The sequence below is a fragment of the Crinia signifera genome, chromosome 7 (genome assembly GCF_055691185.1).
Source record: "Crinia signifera chromosome 7, ASM5569118v1, whole genome shotgun sequence".
In the NCBI taxonomy this organism is placed as follows: domain Eukaryota; kingdom Metazoa; phylum Chordata; class Amphibia; order Anura; family Myobatrachidae; genus Crinia; species Crinia signifera.
In genome coordinates, this window is record NC_139223.1 from 16,473,959 (window position 1) to 16,499,666 (window position 25,708).

General features: G+C 50.8%; 1 protein-coding gene across 4 annotated transcripts; it reads right to left on the bottom strand.

The window, feature by feature from the left end:
* Positions 1–6,304: 6,304 nt before the first annotated feature.
* Positions 6,305–24,610, bottom strand: LOC146019845 (sulfotransferase 1B1-like). Of its 4 annotated transcripts, none has more exons than XM_083152446.1 (8): positions 15,234–15,370; positions 13,720–13,876; positions 13,521–13,649; positions 9,740–9,837; positions 9,466–9,592; positions 9,237–9,331; positions 8,978–9,158; positions 6,305–8,685 (listed from the first exon to the last, which is right to left on the bottom strand). In XM_083152446.1, the coding sequence occupies exons 2-8, from the start codon at positions 13,865–13,867 to the stop codon at positions 8,579–8,581; spliced, it is 885 nt and encodes a 294-aa protein (XP_083008572.1). In that variant the 5' UTR covers positions 13,868–13,876; positions 15,234–15,370; the 3' UTR covers positions 6,305–8,578. The 4 variants fall into 4 exon arrangements, with proteins under 4 accessions (XP_083008572.1, XP_083008573.1, XP_083008574.1 ...); XM_083152447.1 differs by having other exon boundaries at positions 15,288–15,358; XM_083152448.1 differs by having other exon boundaries at positions 15,282–15,331.
* Between the last annotated feature and the right edge of the window lie 1,098 nt (positions 24,611–25,708).

Genomic DNA, 25,708 nt, shown 5'->3' on the forward strand with positions numbered 1-25,708 from the left:
ATGGAAACTCACTACTGCTGCCTTACGCCAGCTACTGAACATTGCAGTAATGTAGGAGCCGGACTGGAGGCAAAGTCTGGGGGTAGGCTCCCCTGACAGGGTTTGTAGGGAGCTGACTAGCTGGACAGTCATAGAGGGGGTGTCTTAGGAGAGGGTCATAAGGGGGAGGGGCTTAACGGGGTGTTGTAAGGGTATATAAGCAGGGTTCAGGCGGGAAATAGGGGTCACTGGGAGATTTTTCTTAACAGCTAAGCAGCACTGCATCTCCCATGGCTTCCCCAAACGCTGATGCTGAGGTATCTGCGGCGCTGGCTGCCCTCAGGGAGGCAGCAGGCACCAGAGGGGCTGAGTGGCTGCAGCAGCAGATGTCAGGTCTGCTGGGGGGACTGGGAGCAGCAACGCAGGAGGCTGCTCCAGCGGGCGCACGGCCTCGGAGGTCCAGGCCTCCGGAGCGCTTCAGCCCATCTGTGTCCCCCAGGGTTCAGCGCCGTTCGAGGAGCCCCGTCAGGGACCCTCCAGGCCAGGCTGCGGGCCGGGCACCTTCCGCCCGCAGGACCAGGTCTGGGAGGAATCCAACCAGCAGGCGGAACCCTCCGCGCGGGGGGGACCCCCCCCACGTGCAAGAAGATCCGGCGGTGCGTGGTACTGGACCTGGAACGGCGGGGCATGCGGGGCATGCTGCTGCCCAGCGCGGGGTGAGTCGTGCCAGGGGGGCAGAAGTACAGGCTGAGGACCGCAGGCCTGGTACACGGAGCGAGAGACGCACAGCTGGCTCCGCCTCCAACGAGGTCACGCCGGCTGGTGCTATACCTGAGGGTCTGGATGACAGGAGAAGAGAGATGGCAGCGTCAGCAGATGATGGAGAAATACCTGGTCCCTCTTCATTGGCTGGGTCTCGTCAGGACACTGGACCTGCGGCTGCTGGGTTCACAGCCCCCAGGCAGCCTGGTGAGTCTGTCTCTATGTCTGTTAATGCTTTAGCACAGAGTCAGGGGGGGGGGAGGGTTAGCCCTCCAAGGGGAAATGAGTAGGGGTGCCGGTTAGCAGTGGGGTGCCGGTTAGCAGTGGGGTGCCGGTTAGCAGTGGGGTGCCGGTTAGCATTGGGGTGCCGGGGAGCAGCGGGGTGCCGGTTTCCGGCGGTGAGCAAAGTAACAGTAGTGCGGGGGCTGATGGGGGCAGTGTGGGGACGCAGGAGGAGAGTGGGAGGCTTAGTGACACCGCAAAAGGGGAGGTGTACGTATGCTTTGAGGGGCCATTGGGGGCCCACCTGAAGCAGGAGGTGAGGGAGAAGATTTGGAAAGGGGAATACGTGGATATATTTTCATTGCTCCCTTTAGAGCGTTTTAATCTGGATAGGCCCCGCAAGGAGGAGAAAAAAGAGGAAGAGGAACGGCGGCGGTATCGGTTGATACCGCGGTCATTCACGAATTGGTTACAAGCATTTGCTATTTTAGCTAGCGTCATTGGGGAGAAGGCACCTGACAATTGTTCAGGCTTATTTTGTTACATGGATGCGATAGGAGAGGCGTACCGGGTGTATGGGGGTTTGGCTTGGCTCCGGTACGACGAGCAATTTAGACAGAGGAAGGCGGTGCGCCCCAACATTCGTTGGGACCATAAAGATATTGCTTTATGGTTAAAGGTGACGGCCCCCATAAAAAGTGGGCAGCCCTTTCGTGGGGACGGGGGGGGGCCGAGGGAGGCCACAAGCGGGACGGCCATGCAGAAGGGACTCTGCTTTGCCTTTAATGACGGGTCATGCCGGTTTGGGGCAAAATGCAAATTCAAACATGAATGTTCCTCATGTGGAGGGAACCACGGTGCAAATAAATGCTTCAGAGGGAAGTCACGAGACGGTAGTTCAAAAGGGGGTGACACCAGTTCGGCTGGAAAGGATGCTGGGCTATCTGCGTAGGTATCCCGATCAGCAGACAGCCTCCTTGTTGGAGGAGGGGTTTAAGGAAGGTTTTAAGATACCTTCTGACGTGCAGGTGTCAGGGAGTTTTAGGAGGAATTTGAAGTCTGCTAGAGAGCATCCAGAAGTGGTGCAGGAAAAACTGGTTAAGGAGGTGCAGCTGGGTCGTATGGCTGGACCTTTTAGGGCGGCACCATGGCCAGATTTGATAGTCTCTCCTTTGGGGGTGGTGCCAAAAAAGGAGGCGAACAAGTTTCGGCTTATACACCATTTGTCCTTTCCAAAAGGGGCGTCGGTCAATGATGGCATTGACCCCGACATCTGCTCGGTGGTTTATACATCGTTTGACTCGGCTGTTCAGTGGGTAAGGCGGTTTGGGAATGGGGCCATGTTGGCAAAGACTGATATTGAATCGGCATTTCGATTGCTGCCGGTTCACCCAACCAGTTTGCGTTTGTTGGGTTGTTGTTGGGATGGGGAGTTTTTTGTTGATCGATGTTTACCGATGGGTTGCTCCTTGTCGTGTGCTTATTTTGAGGCCTTTAGTTCTTTTTTGGAGTGGGTGGTTAAGGATGTCTCCGGGTGCAATTCAGTTATTCATTACCTAGATGACTTCTTATGTATTGGTCCTGGGGGGACCGGTGTATGTGACTTATTGTTGAGGACTGTTGAAAGGGTGTCGGCAGATTTTGGAGTCCCGCTTGCTCCAGGTAAGACGGAGGGCCCTGCGACTGTGATCAGTTTTTTGGGTATTGTCATTGATACTGTGAATATGGAGTGCCGTTTGCCCGAGGAAAAATTGCTGGGTTTGAAGGCCGAGGTGGGGAGGGCGTTGCAGTTGAAGAAAATTAGATTGCGGGAATTACAGTCTTTGCTGGGTAAGTTGAATTTTGCGTGTCGCATTATGCCGATGGGCCGCATTTTCAGCAGGAGACTGGCAGCAGCGACAGCAGGGGTGGTTCTTTCTCATCATTTTGTCAGATTAGGTAGTGAGTTGAAAGGGGACTTGCGGGTGTGGGCAACTTTTCTGGAAACTTTCAACGGCAGGGCGTTGTGGATGTCAGACACGTGCGTGGCTACGGAGCTAGACCTTTTCACAGACGCGGCTGGGAGTGGCGGTTTTGGGGCTTATTGCCAGGGACATTGGTGTGTGGGCAGGTGGCCGGAGTCTTGGGTGCAGAGAGGCTTGGTAAAAAACTTAGCATTGTTGGAGTTATTTCCTATTTTGGTTGCAGTAGTTGTTTGGGGTGAGCTATTCCGCGATAGGAAGATTTGTTTTCACTGCGATAACCTGGGGGTTGTCATGGCTATTAACCAATTGTCGGCATCTTCACCGCCAGTGGTCATCATTTTGCAGCAGTTAGTATTGGAATGTCTGGCTTTGAATATGTGGGTTGTGGCTAGGCACGTCCCCGGTGTCTCTAACGGCATTGCGGATTCTTTATCTCGTTCACAGTGGGAACGTTTCCGGGAGTTGGCACCAGAGGCGGACAAGGAGGGGACCGGGTTCCCGAGTCGGCTCTGGGCTCTGCTGGACGGGTAGTCGATCAGCTCATCAGGGAATCCTTGGCCCCGAATACGTGGTCGGCATACAATCAGGAATGGCGGAGCTGGTTAGAATGGCGTGAGGTAGTAGGTTTGAAGGAGGATGATGACGAGTTGGCTGTCTTGCTTTATATAGGCCATTGTAAGGAGATCGGTTGGTCAGTGGCAAAAATCACGCGCTGCATGGCGGGCTTGGCTTTTGGGTTTCGTGCAGGTGGGAGGCCTGACGTCACCAAGAATTTCCTGATTGCGCAAGCTTTGAAAGGTTGGAGGAGAGGACATGTAGTACAAGATCAGAGAAGGCCAGTGTCCTTCCAGCTGTTGCAGAATATGGGTAGAAAGTTAGGGGAGTTCTGTAGTTCCAATTTCGAGGAGAGGTTGTTCGGGGTAGCCTTTTCGCTTGCCTTCTTCGGGGCACTGCGGATTGGCGAGCTTGTAAGTCCAAGCGTCTCCAGGCCGGGAGGTTTGTTAGAAGAGGATGTGGATTTATACTCGGATAGGGTGGAGCTAGTGGTGAGGAGGTCTAAGACGGATCAATTAGGGAGGGGGAAGAAGGTAGTTCTCTTCTCCGTACCAGGCTCGGATATGTGCCCGGTAGCACGGCTAAGGATATTTAAGGAGGTCAAAGTGGGCAGGGAAAGGGATCCGTTGCTGATGCATGCGAATAGATCCTTTTTATCACGGTTCCAGTTCACAAGTGTGTTTAGAGCAGTCCTGCGGACGTTGGGCCTCAAGGGGGAGGAATACGCGGGTCACTCTTTCCGCATTGGGGCCGCAACTGAGGCTGCTAGGATGGGATTTGGAGATGAGTTAATTAAGCGTATTGGGCGGTGGGAATCGTCTCGTTTTCGCTCCTATGTTCGTTTAGGGGATTTTTGAGGCTGACTGTGTTCTTTCTATTTTAGGGCAGTCCCCGTGCCTGATTTGGATTTTAGGACATTCATATGTCTTTTGGGGAGCTTTGCGGGCTGATGTCAGACCGAACGGCCGCCAGCTAGGTTTGGATAGAGAGGAGGCATTGGTTCGCTGGCTGGGGAAGCGCGGTATGGTATGGAGTGGAGTGTTACAGGAATTTCACCGTTTTGTTCGGCTCGATAGAGCTCCCGACATATTAGTGTTGCATGTGGGAGGGAATGACCTCGGGAGCAGACCATTTAGGGAATTGATACGGGATATCAAGTTTGATCTCCTACGTTTATGGGCAATGTTTCCGGAAGTGATCACGGTTTGGTCGGATATTGTGCCGCGCCGTTATTGGAGGGATGCAAGGTCGGCTGACAAGATCAATAAGGCAAGGATAAAAGTGAACAGGGCAATTGGGCGTTTTATGGCTAGAAACGGCGCGGTAGTGGTGAGGCACAGGGAACTCGAGTCTGGTGCCGGTGCTTTTTGGAGAGGTGACGGTGTGCACTTGAACGCTGTAGGGATAGATGTTTGGTCTTTGGGACTACAAGAGGGAATAGAAACAGCGTTCCGGATGTGGGGGGGTCGCTCGGGGTCAAGGGTTTAACCCCGTGCTTGGTGGCGGAGGGGGGTCCTCGAGGTTGGTGGCATTGAGGCTTAATTATGCGGCGGGGAGGGCCCCATGAGGGGGCTGGACTCCCCTGGGTGAGGTTTAATTAATGAGCACTGGGTGTTGACAATTGGTGCCCTCGAGCCAATCGCTATCGGCTGGGGGTAACAACTCCTGGAAGTGCTTAGAGGTGTGGATAGATTTATTGAGGGCCTCGGGGACCACCTTCCGTGGGAAATGTTTTTGATTATTGTTAAATTTGTATTGTTTCAATAAAGATGGCTGCTGTGGTCAATTTTATCCAACAAGAGAGTTATGTCATTTTTGGGGGGATTAATTGGGCACAGCGATTAGACAATACCCTGTCATGTAGGAGCCGGACTGGAGGCAAAGCCTGGGGGTAGGCTCCCCTGACAGGGTTTGTAGGGAGCTGACTAGCTGGACAGTCATAGAGGGGGTGTCTAAGGAGAGGGTCATTAGGGGGAGGGGCTTAATGGGGTGTTGTAAGGGTATATAAGCAGGGTTCAGGCGGGAAATAGGGGTCACTGGGAGATTTTTCTTAACAGCTCCCACCCACCCTCCCTAATTTATAGTTTTTAGGTAGACTTATTTGTTAGGTTGTCTTTTGTCACAGTGGCCTGTGCGGAGGGGGGTCCTCGAGGTTGGTGGCATTGAGGCTTAATTATGCGGCGGGGAGGGCCCCATGAGGGGGCTGGACTCCCCTGGGTGAGGTTTAATTAATGAGCACTGGGTGTTGACAATTGGTGCCCTCGAGCCAATCGCTATCGGCTGGGGGTAACAACTCCTGGAAGTGCTTAGAGGTGTGGATAGATTTATTGAGGGCCTCGGGGACCACCTTCCGTGGGAAATGTTTTTGATTATTGTTAAATTTGTATTGTTTCAATAAAGATGGCTGCTGTGGCCAATTTTATCCAACAAGAGAGTTATGTCATTTTTGGGGGGATTAATTGGGCACAGCGATTAGACAATACCCTGTCATGGATAACGGGACTGAATCCTCCAGGAACCAGCAGGCCCACTGCCTCCGTCAGGTCCCACTGCATTGGCGGATGGTGCCAGGATCTCTCCTGGGCTGTCACCACTGCGTCTCTGATGTTCTGAGCTGCCCGTTCTTGAGATCTTGTCCAATGTTGGAGCAACTGGTCTGTTGGGAGTCGGATATCCTGAGTTTATTAGCAATCTGGTGCCATCTGAACATTGTGTTGGTACCCACAACCAAGCAAAAATGACATGCCCATAGTAAGCTAATAAAGAAGCCTGAAACAGCAGTAGACTCCCATGTCATCACTTTGACCTGTTCATACATACAACAGAAAATTACATTTGAGAAGGACATACAGAAACCCATGCCTGCATCTTTAACCAACGTGTGATGTAACCGCAGTTATTTGGACCAATCACATCAGATGCCCATGGGACCAATCAGCTGTAGCCTTGACACTGACACCCAATGAGATCAAGGCTACAGCATGAACTTTATCTTTTTTGGCTTGTGCATATCTGACCAATGTCTTCCAGCCCTGGTGCTGATTGGCCTGAGCAGCCACATGGTCTTTTTCTTTCAAACGACTCCTCTGTACCATACAGTCAACAGGTGAGTGCGGCCAATCATAGAAGCCAATGAGAATTATTAAGACTATTAATTATTAATAGAATAGAACAAAAAAGAGAATTATTAAGGAGAGAAGCACAGAACATTAGAATTATTAAGAGAACAGGGCAGACAAAGAGAGGAAGTAAGAGAAGAGGGCAAGAAAAGGGAATTATTAAGGGGAAGGGCAGAAAAAGAGAATTATTATGAGAGGAGAAGAGAGGACAGCAGGGGAGTTAGGGGGGTTCTAAGCTACCACACAGTGCTGGTGGATTGGAGGGTAAAAATTGCTGGCAATTCAAAACCACAGCCAAACTTTTATTTTTTAAAGCTCTAAAAAAAATCAGTTCCTCCCTATGAAGAAGAATCGAGGCAAGGGCGTAACTACAATAGGTGCAATGGGTGCAGTTGCTATGGGGCCCAGAGCTGAAGGGGGCCCATTTTTACTGTCAATTGAATATCTTTTACATATATTTATCACCATCAATCCCTAAATAGGGGGCCCTTACAAACTATTGCTATGGGGCCTACGAATATCTAGTTACGCCCCTGAATCCAGGTACAGCTAATTGTAACTAATAAATCTTTTTTTCTTATACACTTTATGGACAGTTTTATCAGTTTTCAGGTAAGGGAATGCTGTAGGTAAGAATTAGGGCAATGGGGGGTGGGGGTAAAGCATACAATACAGTAAATAAAAAGCATTTAACGGGATCACACATTCATTAAAGTCTCATGCGTAGAAAACTGTAAGAGGCAGGACGTCCGTGGGTCCCATCGACAGTCCAAGGTGACCAAATAACTACCAAAACATAGTGGACCTTTAGCTCCAATCTGCTTTTGCTCATCATTTATGGAATACATTCTATACAATGACAGGTGGAACTATGGGTAACTTTTCTACCTGTCCTTTTGAGAAGGTTTAATGTATCTCCTCATGTGTCTCATGCACTTGATGTGATACAGTATGGGGACATAAATGCCTTTTCCTCATATTATTAGCGGCCATGATGGAGTGGGCTATAGGTAATCTGCTATGTTACTGGTTATGACAGGTTGTCAGATCTTAGGTTTAATATGGAATTAGTTCTATATAGCATCTTGTAGGGTCGTTGGGCTGCATCTTGTAGGGTTAATGGGCTGCGTCTTGTGTGATCATTAAGCTGCATCTTGTAGGGTCCTTGGGCTGCATCTTGTAGGGTCACTTGGCTGCATCTCGTAGGGTCACTTGGCTGCATCTCGTAGGGTCACTTGGCTGCATCTCGTAGGGTCACTTGGCTGCATCTCGTAGGGTCACTTGGCTGCATCTCGTAGGGTCACTTGGCTGCATCTCGTAGGGTCACTTGGCTGCATCTCGTAGGGTCACTTGGCTGCATCTCGTAGGGTCACTTGGCTGCATCTTGTAGGGTCACTTGGCTGCATCTTGTAGGGTCACTTGGCTGCATCTTGTAGGGTCACTGGGCTGCATCTTGTAGGGTCTGCATTGTTTATTCATTGGGCTGCATCTTGCAGGGTCAATGTGCGGTTTCTTGTAGGGTCAGTGGGCTTTATATTGTAGGGTCACTATTCTGATTTTTGTAGGGTCACTAGGCTGCTTCTTGTACGGTCACTGTGCTCCATCTTGTAGGCCATTGGGATGCATCTTATAGGGTCACTGGGCTGCATCTTGTAGGGTAATTGAGCTGCTTCTTGTAGGGTCACTGGGCTGCATCTTGTAGGCCATTGGGATGCATCTTATTGTCACTAGGCTGCATATTGTAGGGTCATTGGGCTGCTTTTCGTAGGATCACTGGGCTGCATCTTATAGAGTCACTGGGCTGCATCTTGTAGGGTCACTGGGCTGCATCTTGTAGGGTCACTGGGCTGCATCTTGTAGGGTTCCCTAGGCTGTACTCTGCTATCAGTGGGACAGTATGTACGGTTTGTCCCAGCTTGTTCTGTATTGGACACAGATGTCGCACACCTGATAGAATGCCATAAAGCTTTGCTGATTTTAGAAGCGGAAGGACAGATCTGTGCCAGACATCTCCCTCCGGTAATACTCATCAAACATCTCACTTTGTGTCACCGTGAAATGGTTCTTCCAGTCTCCACAGATTCCTGTAGAGAGAAGCAGAAACAGAAAGCTGAGTGGAGAGATAGCTCCAATACAGTATGTCGGGTTACTATTATTCAACGTACAATGAGAACATAATGGCAGTAACTTTAAAGCTAGTATTAATTATGTGTGGCTAGCAGGTTGTGCCTATAGACAAGCCACAAATCACCACTAGATGTGTCAATCTAGTTTAAAAAAAAGTTAATTTAATGTCCACAAAAACTAGCAGGAAGTCAGCAGTGTTATTTGTAATATGGGGTGGTACAGATCTCCCTGTGGTTGGCAGTATCGTACCTTTTCTCATGAATGGAGAGACTGTCTGGTCCATAATGGTGTATGATAGCATTGTGTAGTTTGTAGTCGGATTCTCTTTCATGGCCTTGAAGGAGGTATGTAGGCAAATCTTCTCCAGCACCTCATCTGGGAAATCTTTTCCCAGAAATCTGACCACTTTCTGGATTTCACGCCTTGGGTCCTGTTTAGAGAGAAGGTAGAGATGTAACTTCCGTCCCTGTGTTTGTGCTGAACATGTAACTCCTAGGAGAAGACTTACTTCTAACATGTCCTCGTAAAATACGTACAGGAGATTTCTCTTTTGCTTCAGTTCCCACCACTCCTTTACATGAGCGCCCCAGGACCCATAACCAACTAGGACAAACAGGGAGTTGTGACAGAAAACATCCATTAACAATCAAAAACAATAAACTTTATATCTTCTATTGGTCTCTCCAAAAAAAAAACTAAAATATCTGGAAACCAATAAACATTCATTGACTTCTCACCATCTCCTTGAAGGAACTTCTCCAGATATTCCTCCCAGGTTCCTGGCTCTGGATGTAAGTAGTTCATCTTATCGAAGTGATAGAACGACACAGCCACATCCTTAGGGTTCCTTGCCACATAGATAATCTGATGATGACAAAGAGCATCTAAGACGTCACCAATTGAACCAAATCAATAGATGAGACAGCTCTATGAACTTAAACAAAGTCCCTCTGTATATATTTTTTACATGAGCTCTCAAAGCTGAGGTTCACCTCACATGAGCGATAATACCTTGCAGTTTTTTTCCCAGAATGACTTTGGCAGGAGTGAGACCGGCAAGTGGGTCTTGACCATACGAGGAGAAGGTAGAGAGTCTAATATCTGAGTCCCTGGAGGTTGGAAAGAGAAAACATGGAAAAGAAGAGGTCGAAATGCATCGGTGGTTGTGGAGTCTCCTGCTCCTGGTTGTGGAGTCTCTCTGGACCTATAAACTTTGGGACTTTATATGAGGTGTATATGGAGGGATACCCGGGTGTACATCTGACCCCCTTACGCCTAGAGACAAGCCCTTTTCTTAAAAGGCCAGACACGGTACCAGGCTTTCTTTTTTTACTTATTTGTCTTTTTTTTGTTGTATAAATCTGTTACATTTTACGCTATAGCTTGTATACTTTAATTCACATATCTGAGAAACATTAGGGAAACCAGGAATTATTTGATGTATGTGACCCCCTGACTACGTGACTGAACTTGGCCTAAGTGAGGCCAAAAAAGGGCGAACACGGTGGACTAAAACAAAGGAAAAACCAACATCATCCAATCAGGACATTGTGTGTATTTGCTTACCTTTATAGGAAGCCCGGGTTCCAGTTTTTTTTTATATATGAATCTATAAGCATGCCCGACTGTGTCTCGGCAGCGCGACCGTCCATTACCCCCCAGGAATTTTATTTTATTGCATATAGAATGTACAGTATATATAAATTCTGTATGCATGCTATCCGGCTGTGTGTGTTACAGTACGGACCTGACACCAAGTCCAAAGGACAAAGACCTGACACCAAGTCCAGCCACTTCTTCTGTAAAGTCGACTAGTTGCTGCGCCATCTCGGCAGTGCACAGTCTGTACTGACGCTGCAGCGCTGAGTTCCTTTGCCTGGTTATAGGCTCCTGTCAGGGTACACCCATCTCTAGTTTTGGGGAAAACATTGCACAGACTGTCACTATATCATACTGTAATACTGACACTAATAATTGCCTGGATGTCACATTATCAATGGCTATACCACACACACACAGCCTGGCAGCCATTGATGATAACGATGATTACTATGTATGCCTGTGTGGGGTACACATTTTGTACAATCAATGGCTGCCGGGCTGTGTACCATACTAGCAGGATATATCATCAATTTCTGGGGTACAGTGAGTATTACAATTATATGATTTCCTTCCTTTCAAATCAAAGGGGTAACGTCAGCGTACCTAAATATATTTTGGGGTAAAAGGTAAAAAAGTTCCCTGACCCCTGGTGTAGCATATTATGTATAAGGTCAGGGGTTGACATATTTTACTGAAATGTAGGAGCCACCATTTGGTTCCAACAAAGAAAATAATTGAAACACTACTATGTGCCGTACTATGTATTGGGTGCATTAATTGGTGGCATACTTTGCATTGGGGGCACTACTGTGTAGCATACTATGTATTGGGGGCACTACGGTATAGCATAGTATGTATTGTGGTCACTACTGTGTGACATACTTTGTATTGTGGGGGCACTACTGTATAGCATAGTATGTATTGTAGGCACAACTGTGTGACATACTATGTATTGGGGCACTACGGTTTAGCATAGTATGTATTGTGGGCACTACTCCTCTGTGACATACTTTGTATTGTGGGCACTACTGTGTGACATACATTGTATTGAAGGCACTATAGTAAAGCATAGTATGTATTGTGGGCACTACTGTGTGACATACTATGTATTGGAGCACTACGGTATAGCATAGTATGTATTGTGGGCACTACTGTGTGACATACTATGTATTGGGAGCACTACAGTATAGCATAGTATGTATTGTGGGCACTACTGTGTGACATACTTTGTATTGTGGGCACTACTGTGTGACATACTATGTATTGGGGGCATTATTTGGTGGCATACTTTGCATTGGGGGCACTACTGTGTAGCATACTATGTATTGGAGGCACTATGGTATAGCATAGTATGTATTGGGGGTACTACTGTGTGACATACTTTGTATTGTGGGGGCACTACTGTATAACATAGTATGTATTGTAGGCACAACTGTGTGACATACTATGCATTGGGGGCACTACGGTATAGCATAGTATGTATTGTGGGCACTACTGTGTGACATACTTTGTATTGTGGGCACTACTGTGTAACATACTATGTATTGAAGGCACTATGGTATAGAATAGTATGTATTAGGGGCTCTACCATGTGGTATACGATGTATTGGGGCACTGCTGTGTAGCATCCTATGTATTGGGGGCACTACGGTATAGCATAGTATGTATTGTGGGCACTACTGTGTGACATACTATGTATTGGGGGCATTAATTGGTGGCATACTTTGCAATTGTGGGCACTACTGTGTAGCATACTATGTATTGGGGGCACTACGGTATAGCATAGTATGTATTGTGGGCACTACTGTGTGACATACTTTGTATTGTGGGCACTACTGTGTGACATACTATGTATTGGGGCACTACGGTTTAGCATAGTATGTATTGTGGGCACTACTCTGTGACATACTTTGTATTGTGGGCACTACTGTGTGACATACTTTGTATTGAAAGCACTATAGTATAGTATAGTATGTATTGTGGGCACTACTGTGTGTCATACTATGTATTGGGGCACTACGGTATAGCATAGTATGTATTGTGGGCTCTACTGTGTGACATACTATGTATTGGGGGCACTACAGTAGAGCATAGTATGTATTGTGGGCACTTCTGTGTGAAATACTTTGTATTGTGGGCACTACTGTGTGACATACTATGTAATGAAGGCACTATGGTATAGAATAGTATGTATTAGGGGCTCTACCATGTGGTATACGATGTATTGGGGCATTGCTGTGTAGCATACTATGTATTGGGGGCACTATGGTATAGCATAGTATGTATTGTGGGCACTACTGTGTGAAATACTTTGTATTGTGGGCACTACTGTGTGATATACTATGTATTGCGGCACTACGATATAGCATAGTATGTATTGTGGGTACTACTGTGTGACATACTTTGCATTGGAGGCACTACTGTGTAGCATACTATATATTGTGGGCACTACTGTGTAGCATACTATGTATTGGGGGCACTACGGTATAGCATAGTATGTATTGGGGGCACTACTGTGTGATATACTTTGTATTGTAGGCACTACTGTGTGACATACTATGTATTGAAGGCACTATGGTATAGCATAGTATGTATTAGGGGCTCTACCATGTGGCATACAATGTATTGGGGCACTGCTGTGTAGCATACAATTTATTGGTGGCACTGCTGTATGACATTTTATGTATTGTGGGCACTAATGCATGGCATACTATGTAATGTGAGCCAAGGGCATGCACATGGTAGGGTCTGATGGGCATTGAAGGAAAATGTGTGGTGGTCTGAGGGGCATACTTGTAAGTCTATCTATACTTTGACAAATGAGTTGGCTCCGAGATGATACAAAACTATGTCACCCTCTGGTGTATAATAAATACGTTCATATTTACAGATAAGATAAATTGTGGCCAATGTTGAAAAATAATTTTCAGGGACAAACTTTTTCCGTGGAAGAATCCTTAAAGCCTGGGAAATTCATTATGGTGAATAAACATGTTTGCTTGGCAAGTTTGACAAATACTTGGCACTGAAAGGGTTAACCATGTTGCTCTGTGTTTTGCTCTTGTAAATGATTGCCGTCATTCCCGCACAAAGCCCTTACCCTGCGTTTTCCCCATACGCAACATATTTGTAGTTTTCTGAATCGAAAAGTGCAACGCCTACCCCCTGCTGTTGGCATCCACTGACGTACCTGGGGATAACAGGCCGGGCACACAGAACTCCAGCATCGGGACCTTGTTGAATATGGCATCCCTTGCGCTCCTCTCCATGTCCCCATCGCTGAGGATGACATCCACAATCTCACTCATCCAGGTTGTGCCTGAGAGAAGAAGAACACGGTGAGCACACAGATGCCAGCCTACGCCCGGCAAACTGGCCACAGCGGGTACCTGACTTTGGGTAAGTGGATATGACAATATCGTCTTCCCTGGCCTGGAAATCATCGATCCGCTTCCAGTCTGGAGTAAAGGAGCAGATCATGGGTACGCCTCGGACAGGGACCCAGTTCTTACGACGATATTCCGATGTCTCCTCCATGGCAGTGACCTGGGTGCAAAGGCAGATGCTGTTAGTAATGTAAGACTTCCTTGTCCTCTAAGATAGATGGGAGCTTTATTAAAGATGGGATGTTGCCCATAGCAACAGAATCTACATATTTATTATGCACATTCTAGAAGATAATAGAAGTGGATCCCCTAGCAACAGCCCATCTTCAATAGAACTCCATTCTTAGTAACTAACACCCTGCAGGCCTACTCACCGCAAAGCCCACTCACACTCACCACAATGCCTACTCACTGCAAAGCCCACTCACACTCACCGCAAGGCCTACTCACTGCAAGGCCCACTCACACTCACCGCAAGGCCTACTTACTGCAAGGCCCACTCACACTCACCGCAAGGCCTACTCACTGCAAGGCCCACTCACCGCAAGGCCTACTCACTGCAAGGCCCACTCACACTCACCGCAAGGTCTACTCACCGCAAGGCCTACTCACTGCAAAGCCCACTCACACCCACCGCAAGGCCTACTTACTGCAAGGCCCACTCACACTCACTGCAAGGCCTACTCACCGCAAGGCTCTCACACTCACCGCAAGGCCTACTCACCGCAAGGCCCTCACACTCACCGCAAGGCCTACTCACTGCAAGGCCCACTCACACTCACCGCAAGGCCTACTCACCGCAAGGCCCACTCACACTCATCGCAAGGCCTACTCACCGCAAGCCCCACTCACACTCACCGCAAGGCCTACACACTGCAAGGCCCACTCACACTCCCCGCAAGGCCTACTCACTGCAAAGCCCACTCACACTCACCGCAAGGCCTACTCACCGCAAGGCCCACTCACACTCACCACAATGCCTACTCACCGCAAGGCCCACTCACACTCACCACAATGCCTACTCACCGCAAGGCCCACTCACACTCACCGCAAGGCCTACTCACCGCAAGGCCTACTCACCGCAAGGCCCACTCACACTCACCGCAAGGCCCACTCACACTCACTGCAAGGCCTACTCACCGCAAGGCCTACTCACCGCAAGGCCCACTCACACTCACCGCAAGGCCCACTCACACTCACTGCAAGGCCTACTCACCGCAAGGCCCACTCACACTCACCGCAAGGCCTACTCACCGCAAGGCCTACTCACCGCAAGGCCCACTCACACTCACCGCAAGGCCCACTCACACTCACTGCAAGGCCTACTCACCGCAAGGCCCACTCACACTCACCGCAAGGCCCACTCACACTCACCACAAGGCCTACTCACCGCAAGGCCCACTCACACTCACTGCAAGGCCTAAACACCGCAAGGCCCACTTACACTCACCGCATGGCCTACTCACCGCAAGACCCACTCACACTCACTGCAAGGCCTCACTGCAAGGCCCACTCACCGCAAGGCCTACTCTCCGCAAGGCCCACTCTCCGCAAGGCCCACTCACACTCACTGCAAGGCTCTACTGGTGACTTGTACAGGGCTTTCCCACACTGTTCCTGTCCCTTTCTCCCTTTCGTAATGAACATTGAGATCCAGACAAAAAGGGACCTGGAACACTCCTCCTCCCTAATCCTCTAAATGAGGCTGTCTGCTCCCCTGTTCACAGGCTGGAATGCTGTGTAATGCTGTGTAATGCTGTGTAATAGCTATAAAATAACCATGTTAAACCTGTATTTTAGAGGGATTAATTTACCCGTAACTTCCAATTCCTTTCATGTACAGTACTTTCCTGTGCAGTCTGTACATGAACATGGATAATATCCATGGAAGAAGTGTGAGTATCACAGTGTTATGAATCCTCAGCCATCCTACAGTATTTGTGCAACCAGCTCTGCCAGGGACCGTTCTGTCCTCAGCCATCCTACAGTATTTGTGCAACCAGCTCTGCCAGGGACCGTTCTGTCCTCAGCCATCCTATGTGTGCACCCAGCTCTGCCAGGGACCGTTCTGGCCTCGGCCATCTTATGTGTGCACCCAGTTCTGCCAGGGACCGTTCTGGCCTCAGCCATCCTATGTGTGCACCCAGCTCTGCCGGGGACCGTTCTGGCCTCGGCCATCCTATGTGTGCACCCAGCTCTGCCGGGGACCGTTCTGTCCTCAGCCATCCTATGTGTGCACCCAGCTCTGCCGGGGACCGTTCTGTCCTCAGCCATCCTATGTGTGCACCCAGCTCTGCCAGTGACCGTTCTGGCCTCGGCCATCCTATGTGTGCACCCAGCTCTGCCGGGGACCGTTCTGTCCTCAGCCATCCTATGTGTGCACCCAGCTCTGCCGGGGACCGTTCTGTCCTCAGCCATCCTATGTGTGCACCCAGCTCTGCCAGTGACCGTTCTGGCCTCGGCCATCCTATGTGTACACCCAGCTCTGCCAGTGACCGTTCTGGCCTCGGCCATCCTATGTGTGCACCCAGCTCTGCCGGGGGCCGTTCTGGCCTCGGCCATCCTATGTGTGCACCCAGCTCTGCCAGGGACCGTTCTGGCCTCGACCATCCTGTGTGCACCCAGCTCTGCCAGGGACCGTTCTGTCCTCAGCCATCCTATGTGTGCACCCAGCTCTGCCAGGGACCGTTCTGTCCTCGGCCATCCTATGTGTGCACCCAGCTCTACCAGGGACCGTTCTGGCCTCGGCCATCCTATGTGTACACCCAGCTCTGCCAGTGACCGTTCTGTCCTCAGCCATCCTATGTGTGCACCCAGCTCTGCCAGGGACCGTTCTGTCCTCGGCCATCCTATGTGTGCACCCAGCTCTGCCAGGGACCGTTCTGGCCTCGGCCATCCTATGTGTGCACCCAGCTCTGCCAGGGACCGTTCTGACCTCGGCCATCCTATGTGTGCACCCAACTCTGCCGGGGACCTTCTGGCCTCGCCCATCCTATGTGTGCACCCAGCTCTGCCGGGGACCGTTCTGTCCTCAGCCATCCTATGTGTGCACCCAGCTCTGCCAGGGACCGTTCTGGCCTCGGCCATCTTATGTGTGCACCCAGTTCTGCCAGGGACCGTTCTGGCCTCAGCCATCCTATGTGTGCACCCAGCTCTGCCGGGGACCGTTCTGGCCTCGGCCATCCTATGTGTGCACCCAGCTCTGCCGGGGACCGTTCTGTCCTCAGCCATCCTATGTGTGCACCCAGCTCTGCCGGGGACCGTTCTGTCCTCAGCCATCCTATGTGTGCACCCAGCTCTGCCAGTGACCGTTCTGGCCTCGGCCATCCTATGTGTACACCCAGCTCTGCCAGTGACCGTTCTGGCCTCGGCCATCCTATGTGTGCACCCAGCTCTGCCGGGGGCCGTTCTGGCCTCGGCCATCCTATGTGTGCACCCAGCTCTGCCAGGGACCGTTCTGGCCTCGACCATCCTGTGTGCACCCAGCTCTGCCAGGGACCGTTCTGTCCTCAGCCATCCTATGTGTGCACCCAGCTCTGCCAGGGACCGTTCTGTCCTCGGCCATCCTATGTGTGCACCCAGCTCTGCCAGGGACCGTTCTGGCCTCGGCCATCCTATGTGTACACCCAGCTCTGCCAGTGACCGTTCTGTCCACAGCCATCCTATGTGTGCACCCAGCTCTGCCAGGGTCCGTTCTGTCCTCGGCCATCCTATGTGTGCACCCAGCTCTGCCAGGGACCGTTCTGGCCTCGGCCATCCTATGTGTGCACCCAGCTCTGCCAGTGACCGTTCTGACCTCGGCCATCCTATGTGTGCACCCAACTCTGCCGGGGACCTTCTGGCCTCGGCCATCCTATGTGTGCACCCAGCTCTGCCGGGGACCGTTCTGGCCTCGGCCATCCTATGTGTGCACCCAGCTCTGCCGGGGACCGTTCTGTCCTCAGCCATCCTATGTGTGCACCCAGCTCTGCCGGGGACCGTTCTGTCCTCAGCCATCCTATGTGTGCACCCAGCTCTGCCAGTGACCGTTCTGGCCTCGGCCATCCTATGTGTACACCCAGCTCTGCCAGTGACCGTTCTGGCCTCGGCCATCCTATGTGTGCACCCAGCTCTGCCGGGGGCCGTTCTGGCCTCGGCCATCCTATGTGTGCACCCAGCTCTGCCAGGGACCGTTCTGGCCTCGACCATCCTGTGTGCACCCAGCTCTGCCAGGGACCGTTCTGTCCTCAGCCATCCTATGTGTGCACCCAGCTCTGCCAGGGACCGTTCTGTCCTCGGCCATCCTATGTGTGCACCCAGCTCTGCCAGGGACCGTTCTGGCCTCGGCCATCCTATGTGTACACCCAGCTCTGCCAGTGACCGTTCTGTCCACAGCCATCCTATGTGTGCACCCAGCTCTGCCAGGGTCCGTTCTGTCCTCGGCCATCCTATGTGTGCACCCAGCTCTGCCAGGGACCGTTCTGGCCTCGGCCATCCTATGTGTGCACCCAGCTCTGCCAGGGACCGTTCTGACCTCGGCCATCCTATGTGTGCACCCAACTCTGCCGGGGACCTTCTGGCCTCGGCCATCCTATGTGTGCACCCAGCTCTGCCGGGGACCGTTCTGTCCTCAGCCATCCTATGTGTGCACCCAGCTCTGTCAGGGACCGTTCTGTCCTCGGCCATCCTATGTGTGCACCCAGCTCTGTCAGGGACCGTTCTGTCCTCGGGCATCCTATGTGTGCACCCAGCTCTGTCAGGGACCATTCTGTCCTCGGCCATCCTATGTGTGCACCCAGCTCTGCCGGGGACCGTTCTGGCCTCGGCCATCTTATGTGTGCACCCAGCTCTGCCGGGGACCGTTCTGGCCTCGACCATCCTGTGTGCACCCAGCTCTGCCAGGGACCGTTCTGGCCTCGACCATCCTGTGTGCACCCAGCTCTGCTAGGGACCGTTCTGGCCTCGACCATCCTGTGTGCACCCAGCTCTGCTAGGGACCGTTCTGGCCTCGACCATCCTGTGTGCACCCAGCTCTGCTAGGGACCGGTCTGGCCTCGACCATCCTGTGTGCACCCAGTTCTGCCAGGGACCGTTCTGTCCTCAGCCATCCTATGTGTGCACCCAGCTCTGCCAGTGACCATTCTGGCCTCGACCATCCTGTGTGTACCCAGTTCTGCCAGGGACCGTTCTGGCCTCAGCCATCCTATGTGTGCACCCAGCTCTGCCAGGGACCGTTCTGGCCTCGGCCATCCTATGTGTGCACCCAGCTCTGCCAGGGACCGTTCTGGCCTCAGCCATCCTATGTGTGCACCCAGCTCTGCCAGGGACCGTTCTGGCCTCGGCCATCCTATGTGTGCACCCAGCTCTGCCAGCGACCATTCTGGCCTCGGCCATCCTATGTGTGCACCCAGCTCTGTCAGGGACCATTCTGTCCTCGGCCATCCTATGTGTGCACCCAGCTCTGCCGGGGACCGTTCTGGCCTCGGCCATCTTATGTGTGCACCCAGCTCTGCCGGGGACCGTTCTGGCCTCGACCATCCTGTGTGCACCCAGCTCTGCCAGGGACCGTTCTGGCCTCGACCATCCTGTGTGCACCCAGCTCTGCTAGGGACCGGTCTGGCCTCGACCATCCTGTGTGCACCCAGTTCTGCCAGGGACCGTTCTGTCCTCAGCCATCCTATGTGTGCACCCAGCTCTGCCAGTGACCATTCTGGCCTCGACCATCCTGTGTGTACCCAGTTCTGCCAGGGACCGTTCTGGCCTCAGCCATCCTATGTGTGCACCCAGCTCTGCCAGGGACCGTTCTGGCCTCGGCCATCCTATGTGTGCACCCAGCTCTGCCAGGGACCGTTCTGGCCTCAGCCATCCTATGTGTGCACCCAGCTCTGCCAGGGACTGTTCTGACCTCAGCCATCTGCTAGGGACCATTCTGGCCATCTGTTATCTCCTGGCTGAGCAAGGTCATATTTTATGGACTATTACTGTATGTTCTTTAGATAATATCATCTATGAGTTGCAGACATGTAATGCTTATTACCACTATTTACCATAAAGTATGTAAAAAGGTTGACATGGAGAGGTTGACAGGGTCAAAAGGTTGTCATGAAAAGTTTGACATAGGGTTTTCACATTTTTTGGTGTCAATATCAACATCTGTCATCATGAACCCCCATTTAGTGTAACGCGTACCCTCACATGGCTCACTTCACTAGTGTAATAGGAGTTAGTGGATTATTCAATGACAGATGTTTACAACGTTGGGCAGACGTACGTTTCACTACTGCGGATATCATGAAACGAACGTTGGGCGGACATAATCAGTGTTGACCTTCAGATAATTAGAACTTCGGTATAATGGAGACTCTCACTAAGATCTCCTCCAGATTCTCTTCTGCCTGCTACTACTTCACCAAGTCACTGTAGTTGGCTCCTTGTTTTACCTTTATGAAAGCTAGCAGCTGTATGTACTATAATCAATGGTGTTGCAGATTCCTGTGGGGAGGCTGTATTGTGGTGAGCAGACTGGTCTGCGCTATGATGGAATGCATCATACTGGGTGAAGACAAGACAAATCTCACACAAATATTTGTTACTTTTCAAGAATCATTTCCTATCTTGTCACATCAGAATCTGTTCCCAGTTCGGGAAAATGTGTCTGTGGGGAGTCATAATGGCTGGGAAAGCGCAACCAAAACTTAGAGAGGAACCGCCTGCGAGCAAGTGTGTAGATCCCCTCTGATTAGGTTATTACTGTTTAGTAAATCTCTCCCAATACCCGCATTGTCTCATGATGGCCAGTTCTCAAGGAGGAAACCATCTTCAGCGGCACCTGGGCCTGTATTTATCGTATTTTCTCTGTAGCTGTAGACTGGGTCTTCTCCGATACTTCTAATAAGGCACATTACACTTGCCAATTGCAGGAGTTATTATTGCTGAGTACTGTATATAGTCTATTGACATATGACGGCATCCGAACTTTGCTCCACACAGTCCTGGCCTCTCCTGGCTCCTAGGACAGCTGCTAGATTATACCAGTATTGCACTGTACATAGGTACACAAGGGCAGGAAACCGGCAGAAAGGTGACAGTAGCAAAGATATCAGATCACTGAGATCCGCGCACGGATCACTGAGATCCGCGCACAGATCACTGAGATCCGCGCACAGATCACTGAGATCCCCGCACAGATCACTGAGATCCCCGCACAGATCACTGAGATCCCCGCACAGATCACTGAGATCCCCGCACAGATCACTGAGATCCCCGCACAGATCACTGATCACTGAGATCTCCGCACAGATCACTGAGATCCCCGCACAGATCACTGAGATCCCCGCACAGATCACTGAGATCCCCGCACAGATCAGTGACATCCGCGCACAGTTCAGTGACATCCCCGCACAGATCAGTGACATCCCCGCACAGATCAGTGACATCCGCGCACAGATCAGTGACATCCGCGCACAGATCAGTGACATCCGTGCACAGATCAGTGAGATATGCGCACAGATCAGTGAGGATCACAACTGCCCCTTGGGACACTGCCGGCCCCGTGCGGGATGCAGGAACATCCCCCCAAAAAAGGGACGTTCCCGTGAATATCGGGTCAGTTGGGAAGTATGATATATTATGCCTGCCAATGTGGCAACAATCTGCCCCCCCCACCCCCCACCCCCTGACATCATTGAAAGTCATTCAAAAAACAAATTTTCATTTTCTGGAGTATAGGAGTTTTGCCTATACAGTGTGCACGGGTCCTATACAGTGTGCTCGGATCGTATACGGTGTGCACGGGACCTAAACAGTGTGCACGGGTCCTACACAGTGTGTGTGTATCCTATACAGTGTGCTCGGATCGTATACAGTGTACGCGGGTCCTCTACAGTGTGCTCGGATCGTATACAGTGTGCTCGGATCGTATACAGTGTGTACGGGACCTATACAGTGTGCACGGGTCCTACACAGTGTGTGTGTCTCCTATACAGTGTGCACGGGTCCTATACAGTGTATGCGGGTCCTATACAGTGTATGCGGGTCCTATACAGTGTGCGCGGGTCCTATACAGTGTACGCGGGTCCTATACAGTGTGCGCGGGTCCTATACAGTGTACGCGGGTCCTATACAGTGTACGCAAGGCCGGCGCCACCACTAGGCAGCTCTAGGTATTTGCCTAGGGCGCCGGCACCTGGAGGGCGGCAGTTCGCCCCTCACCCCCAGCAAACTGTGTAAAAAACTTGCTGGAGCGGTCAGGGGTGTCCGTGCGTCAGTGGTACCTGCAGTGCCGTCATGTGTATAAAGCTGGCTGCGGCCGGCGGGGTCCCTGTAGTGAATAGAAAATAACTAGCGCTATGCGCGCGGCGGCGCGGGAAGTGCTAGTTATTTTCTATTCACTGCAGGGACCCCGCCGGCCGCAGCCAGCCTTATACACATGACGGCGCCGCAGGTACCACTGTCGCACGGACACCCCTGACCGCTCCTGCACTGCAGGGATGCCGGGGCCACAAGTTTTTTCCACAGGTACCACCCCCCCCCCGGCACCGGGGCGCCCCCACCCCGACTTTCCTGGGGCGCTCCGGTGCCTTGCACCGGCCCTGAGTGTACGCGGGTCCTATGCAGTGTGCTCGGATGGTATACAGTGTACGCGGGTCCTATGCAGTGTGCTCGGATGGTATACAGTGTACGCGGGTCCTATACAGTGTGCTCGGATCGTATACAGTGTGCGCGGGTCCTATACAGTGTGCTCGGATCGTATACAGTGTGCGCGGGTCCTATACAGTGTGCTCGGATCGTATACAGTGTGCGCGGGTCCTATACAGTGTGCTCGGATCGTATACAGTGTACGCGGGTCCTATACAGTGTGCTCGGATCGTATATAGTGTACGCGGGTCCTATACAGTGTGCTCGGATCGTATACAGTGTGCGCGGGTCCTGTACAGTGTGCTCGGATCGTATACAGTGTACGCGGGTCCTATACAGCGTGCTCGGATCGTATATAGTGTACGCGGGTCCTATACAGTGTGCTCGGATCGTATACAGTGTACGCGGGTCCTATACAGTGTGCTCGGATCGTATACAGTGTACGCGGGTCCTATACAGTGTGCTTGGATCGTATATAGTGTACGCGGGTCCTATACAGTGTGCTCGGATCGTATATAGTGTGCACGGGTCCATGTGTGGGGAATGTTACATTTGAATGAGTTATTTTGTTTCTGTGCAGGGTAAATACTGGCTACTTTATTTGTACACTGCAATATAGATATTAGTTTGAAGAACACACCCCACCCAAATCTAACTCTCTTTGCACATGTTACATCTGCGACACTTGCAGCGCAGCATGGTTTTGTCCATTAATGAAGGAGTTTGCTTTTGCGAGCCAACCTGAATCACCCCCCTAGTACGCTGGCATACTTATGTGACTGATGGCGAATGGGCTCAGTATTTCCTGAGTTCCTCCCATAGTAATCCCCCTCCAATTTAGTTTTTACGAGGCTCTTTCTATTTAATTATTACAATTGCTCTACCACCCCCCCCCCCTCCCCCCCCGTAGGCGCCACATTTATTTGAACTTCTTTTTTGTGTTCTCCTATGTTTTCATGTTACTCTATTATATAAATGTCTTTACAGATGGCGCTACATTGATCTGCGCTGGTTTCATTTTGTCCGCGAATCATGTGATTTGCTACTGATTTACTCTGTATCATTGTTATCTCCATCGCATTCTGGATGTACCCTTCCTTCTTCCCTTTCCCTCCCTACACCCCATTGTTCCCTTTTTTCTTTCCGTACCCCATAAAAAGTGTAATTCTCTATCAAAACTATTGATAGGGGAGAAAAAAGTCGACACAATAAAAATGTCGACATAAGTTTTCCTTTGGTTTTTTTGGGTGTCTGTCGACATATGTTGACATGGACACCGTATTAGTGTAACGCATCTCTTTACATGGCGAGAGCAGCAGCAGCACACTGTTATATCCTCCCTATATTCCCAGTGGGTTAGTAAAGTACGAACAAGTCGGTTTAGAAAAAAAAATTATGAAAAACTCACGTCAACCTTTTATTTTCATGTCGACCATTATCGACCTTTTGTCCATGTCGACCTAAAACACGTCACCCTTTTTTCATGTGTTGACCTAGACACTGTTGACAAAATGAGGGCATACCCTGACTGCAATGGTTGCACGGTGGGCCCACACTTACTTACCCCTCCGGGGTCCTGGGTCGTTGGCAGGAGCGCTGCACAAGTCACTAGGAAAATGGGGTGGCGGCCATTTTCACGGAGTCCTACGCATTCACACTAATTTCTGGCACAGTCCTATGGTCTCCTAGGGACCCTAATGCCCAGAAACTGCAGCGCTGCTGGTTAGAGAAGATAGGCCCAGATGGAGACTGAGGGGAAAATTTACTAAGATTGGATTTCTATGTCACATGGCATGTTGCTATGGGTAACCAATTATAATCTACTTATTTATTTAGCACCTTCTAGAACAGTCATATCCAACCTGCGGCCCTCCAGCTGTTGTGAAACTACACGTGCCAGCATGCCTTGCCATAGTTTTAGCATTCCCTAATAGCAAAACTGTGGCAAGGCATGATGGGACTTGTAGTTTCACAACAGCTGGAGGGCCGCAGGTTGGACATGCCTGTTCTAGAAGATAATACATTGTAAGTCCCATGTTAGTAATTTCCCCCTGACTGTCTGTATATTTACTGACACAGGGCACTGGTCAGAACCTCTTCCTCACACCACCCATGTGCTGTATATAAGTAAAACGGTACACTGACCTCGCCCCGTATATCAGCCAGTGCAGCAATACTCTCGCCTCCAGCTGGTCTCTGAAGTAGGAGAGATAGGAGAACTCCAGGTCTACAGTGCCTGTGCTGTGGGCGTGATGGGGGAAGAGTTACAGAGGGGGGTGGAGGCAGAATCGTGGAGGAGTCAGGACAAACCCCAACAAGACAAATACAAGTGATAAGTAGCTGGCAGAAGTTATCGGGTAGCAGCGTGTAACCCCAGCATCTATGGTGACACTTCTCTGACCACATAGCTTGGGACCCAAATATTACACAATATACTGTAACTTGATATGTTCTGAGAAATAATTACACATTTATATTCTGTTTCTGAATGTATCACTGCATATACAGTCGCTTAATAGTGCGTATACAGTGTGCTCGGATCGTATGCAGTGTGCTCGGATCCTATACAGTGTGTGTGTATCCTATACAGTGTGCTTGGATCATATACAGTGTGTGCGGGTCCTATACAGTGTGCTCGGATCGTATAGAGTGTGCATGGGTCCTATACAGTGTGCGCGGGTCCTATACAGTGTGTGTGTATCCTATACAGTGTGCTCGGATCGTATACAGTGTGTGTATCCTATACAGTGTGCTCGGATCGTATACAGTGTGTGTATCCTATACAGTGTGCTCGGATCGTATAGAGTGTGCACCGGTCCTATACAGTGTGCACGGGTCCCATACAGTGTGCACGGGCCCTATACAGTGTGTGTTTACCCTATACAGTGTGCTCGGATCGTATACAGTGTGCACGGGTCCTATACAGTGTGCGCGGGTCCTATACAGTGTGCACGGGTCGTATACAGTGTGCACGGGCCTTATACAGTGTGTGTGTTTATCCTATACAGTGTGCTCGGATCGTATACAGTGTGCACGGGTCCTATACAGTGTGTGCGGATCATATACAGTGTGCGCAGGTCCTATACAGTGTGCGCAGGTCCTATGCAGTGTGTGTATCTTATACAGTGTGCGCGGGTCGTATACAGTGTGCACGGGTCCTATTCAGTGAGTACGGGTCGTTTACAGTGTGTGCGGGTCGTATACAGTGTGCACGGGTCCTATACAGTGTACGCGGGTCGTTTACAGTGTGTGCGGGTCCTATAACATGTATACAGGTCGTTTACAGTATGCGCGGTCCTTTACAGTGTGCGCGGGTCCTATACAGTGTGCACGGGTCCTATACAGTGTGCGCGGGTCGTATACAGTGTGTGCGGGT

Excerpts from the sequence above, each read along its gene's own strand:
- LOC146019845 (XM_083152446.1), bottom strand. The coding sequence starts at position 13,867 with ATGGAGGAGACATCGGAATATCGTCGTAAGAACTGGGTCCCTGTCCGA. Across the intron at positions 9,593-9,739 it reads TCTGGGAAAAAAACTGCAAG|ATTATCTATGTGGCAAGGAA; the intron begins GTATTATCGCTC and ends TGTCATCATCAG. Across the intron at positions 8,686-8,977 it reads CTCTCCATTCATGAGAAAAG|GAATCTGTGGAGACTGGAAG; the intron begins GTACGATACTGC and ends TTCTCTCTACAG.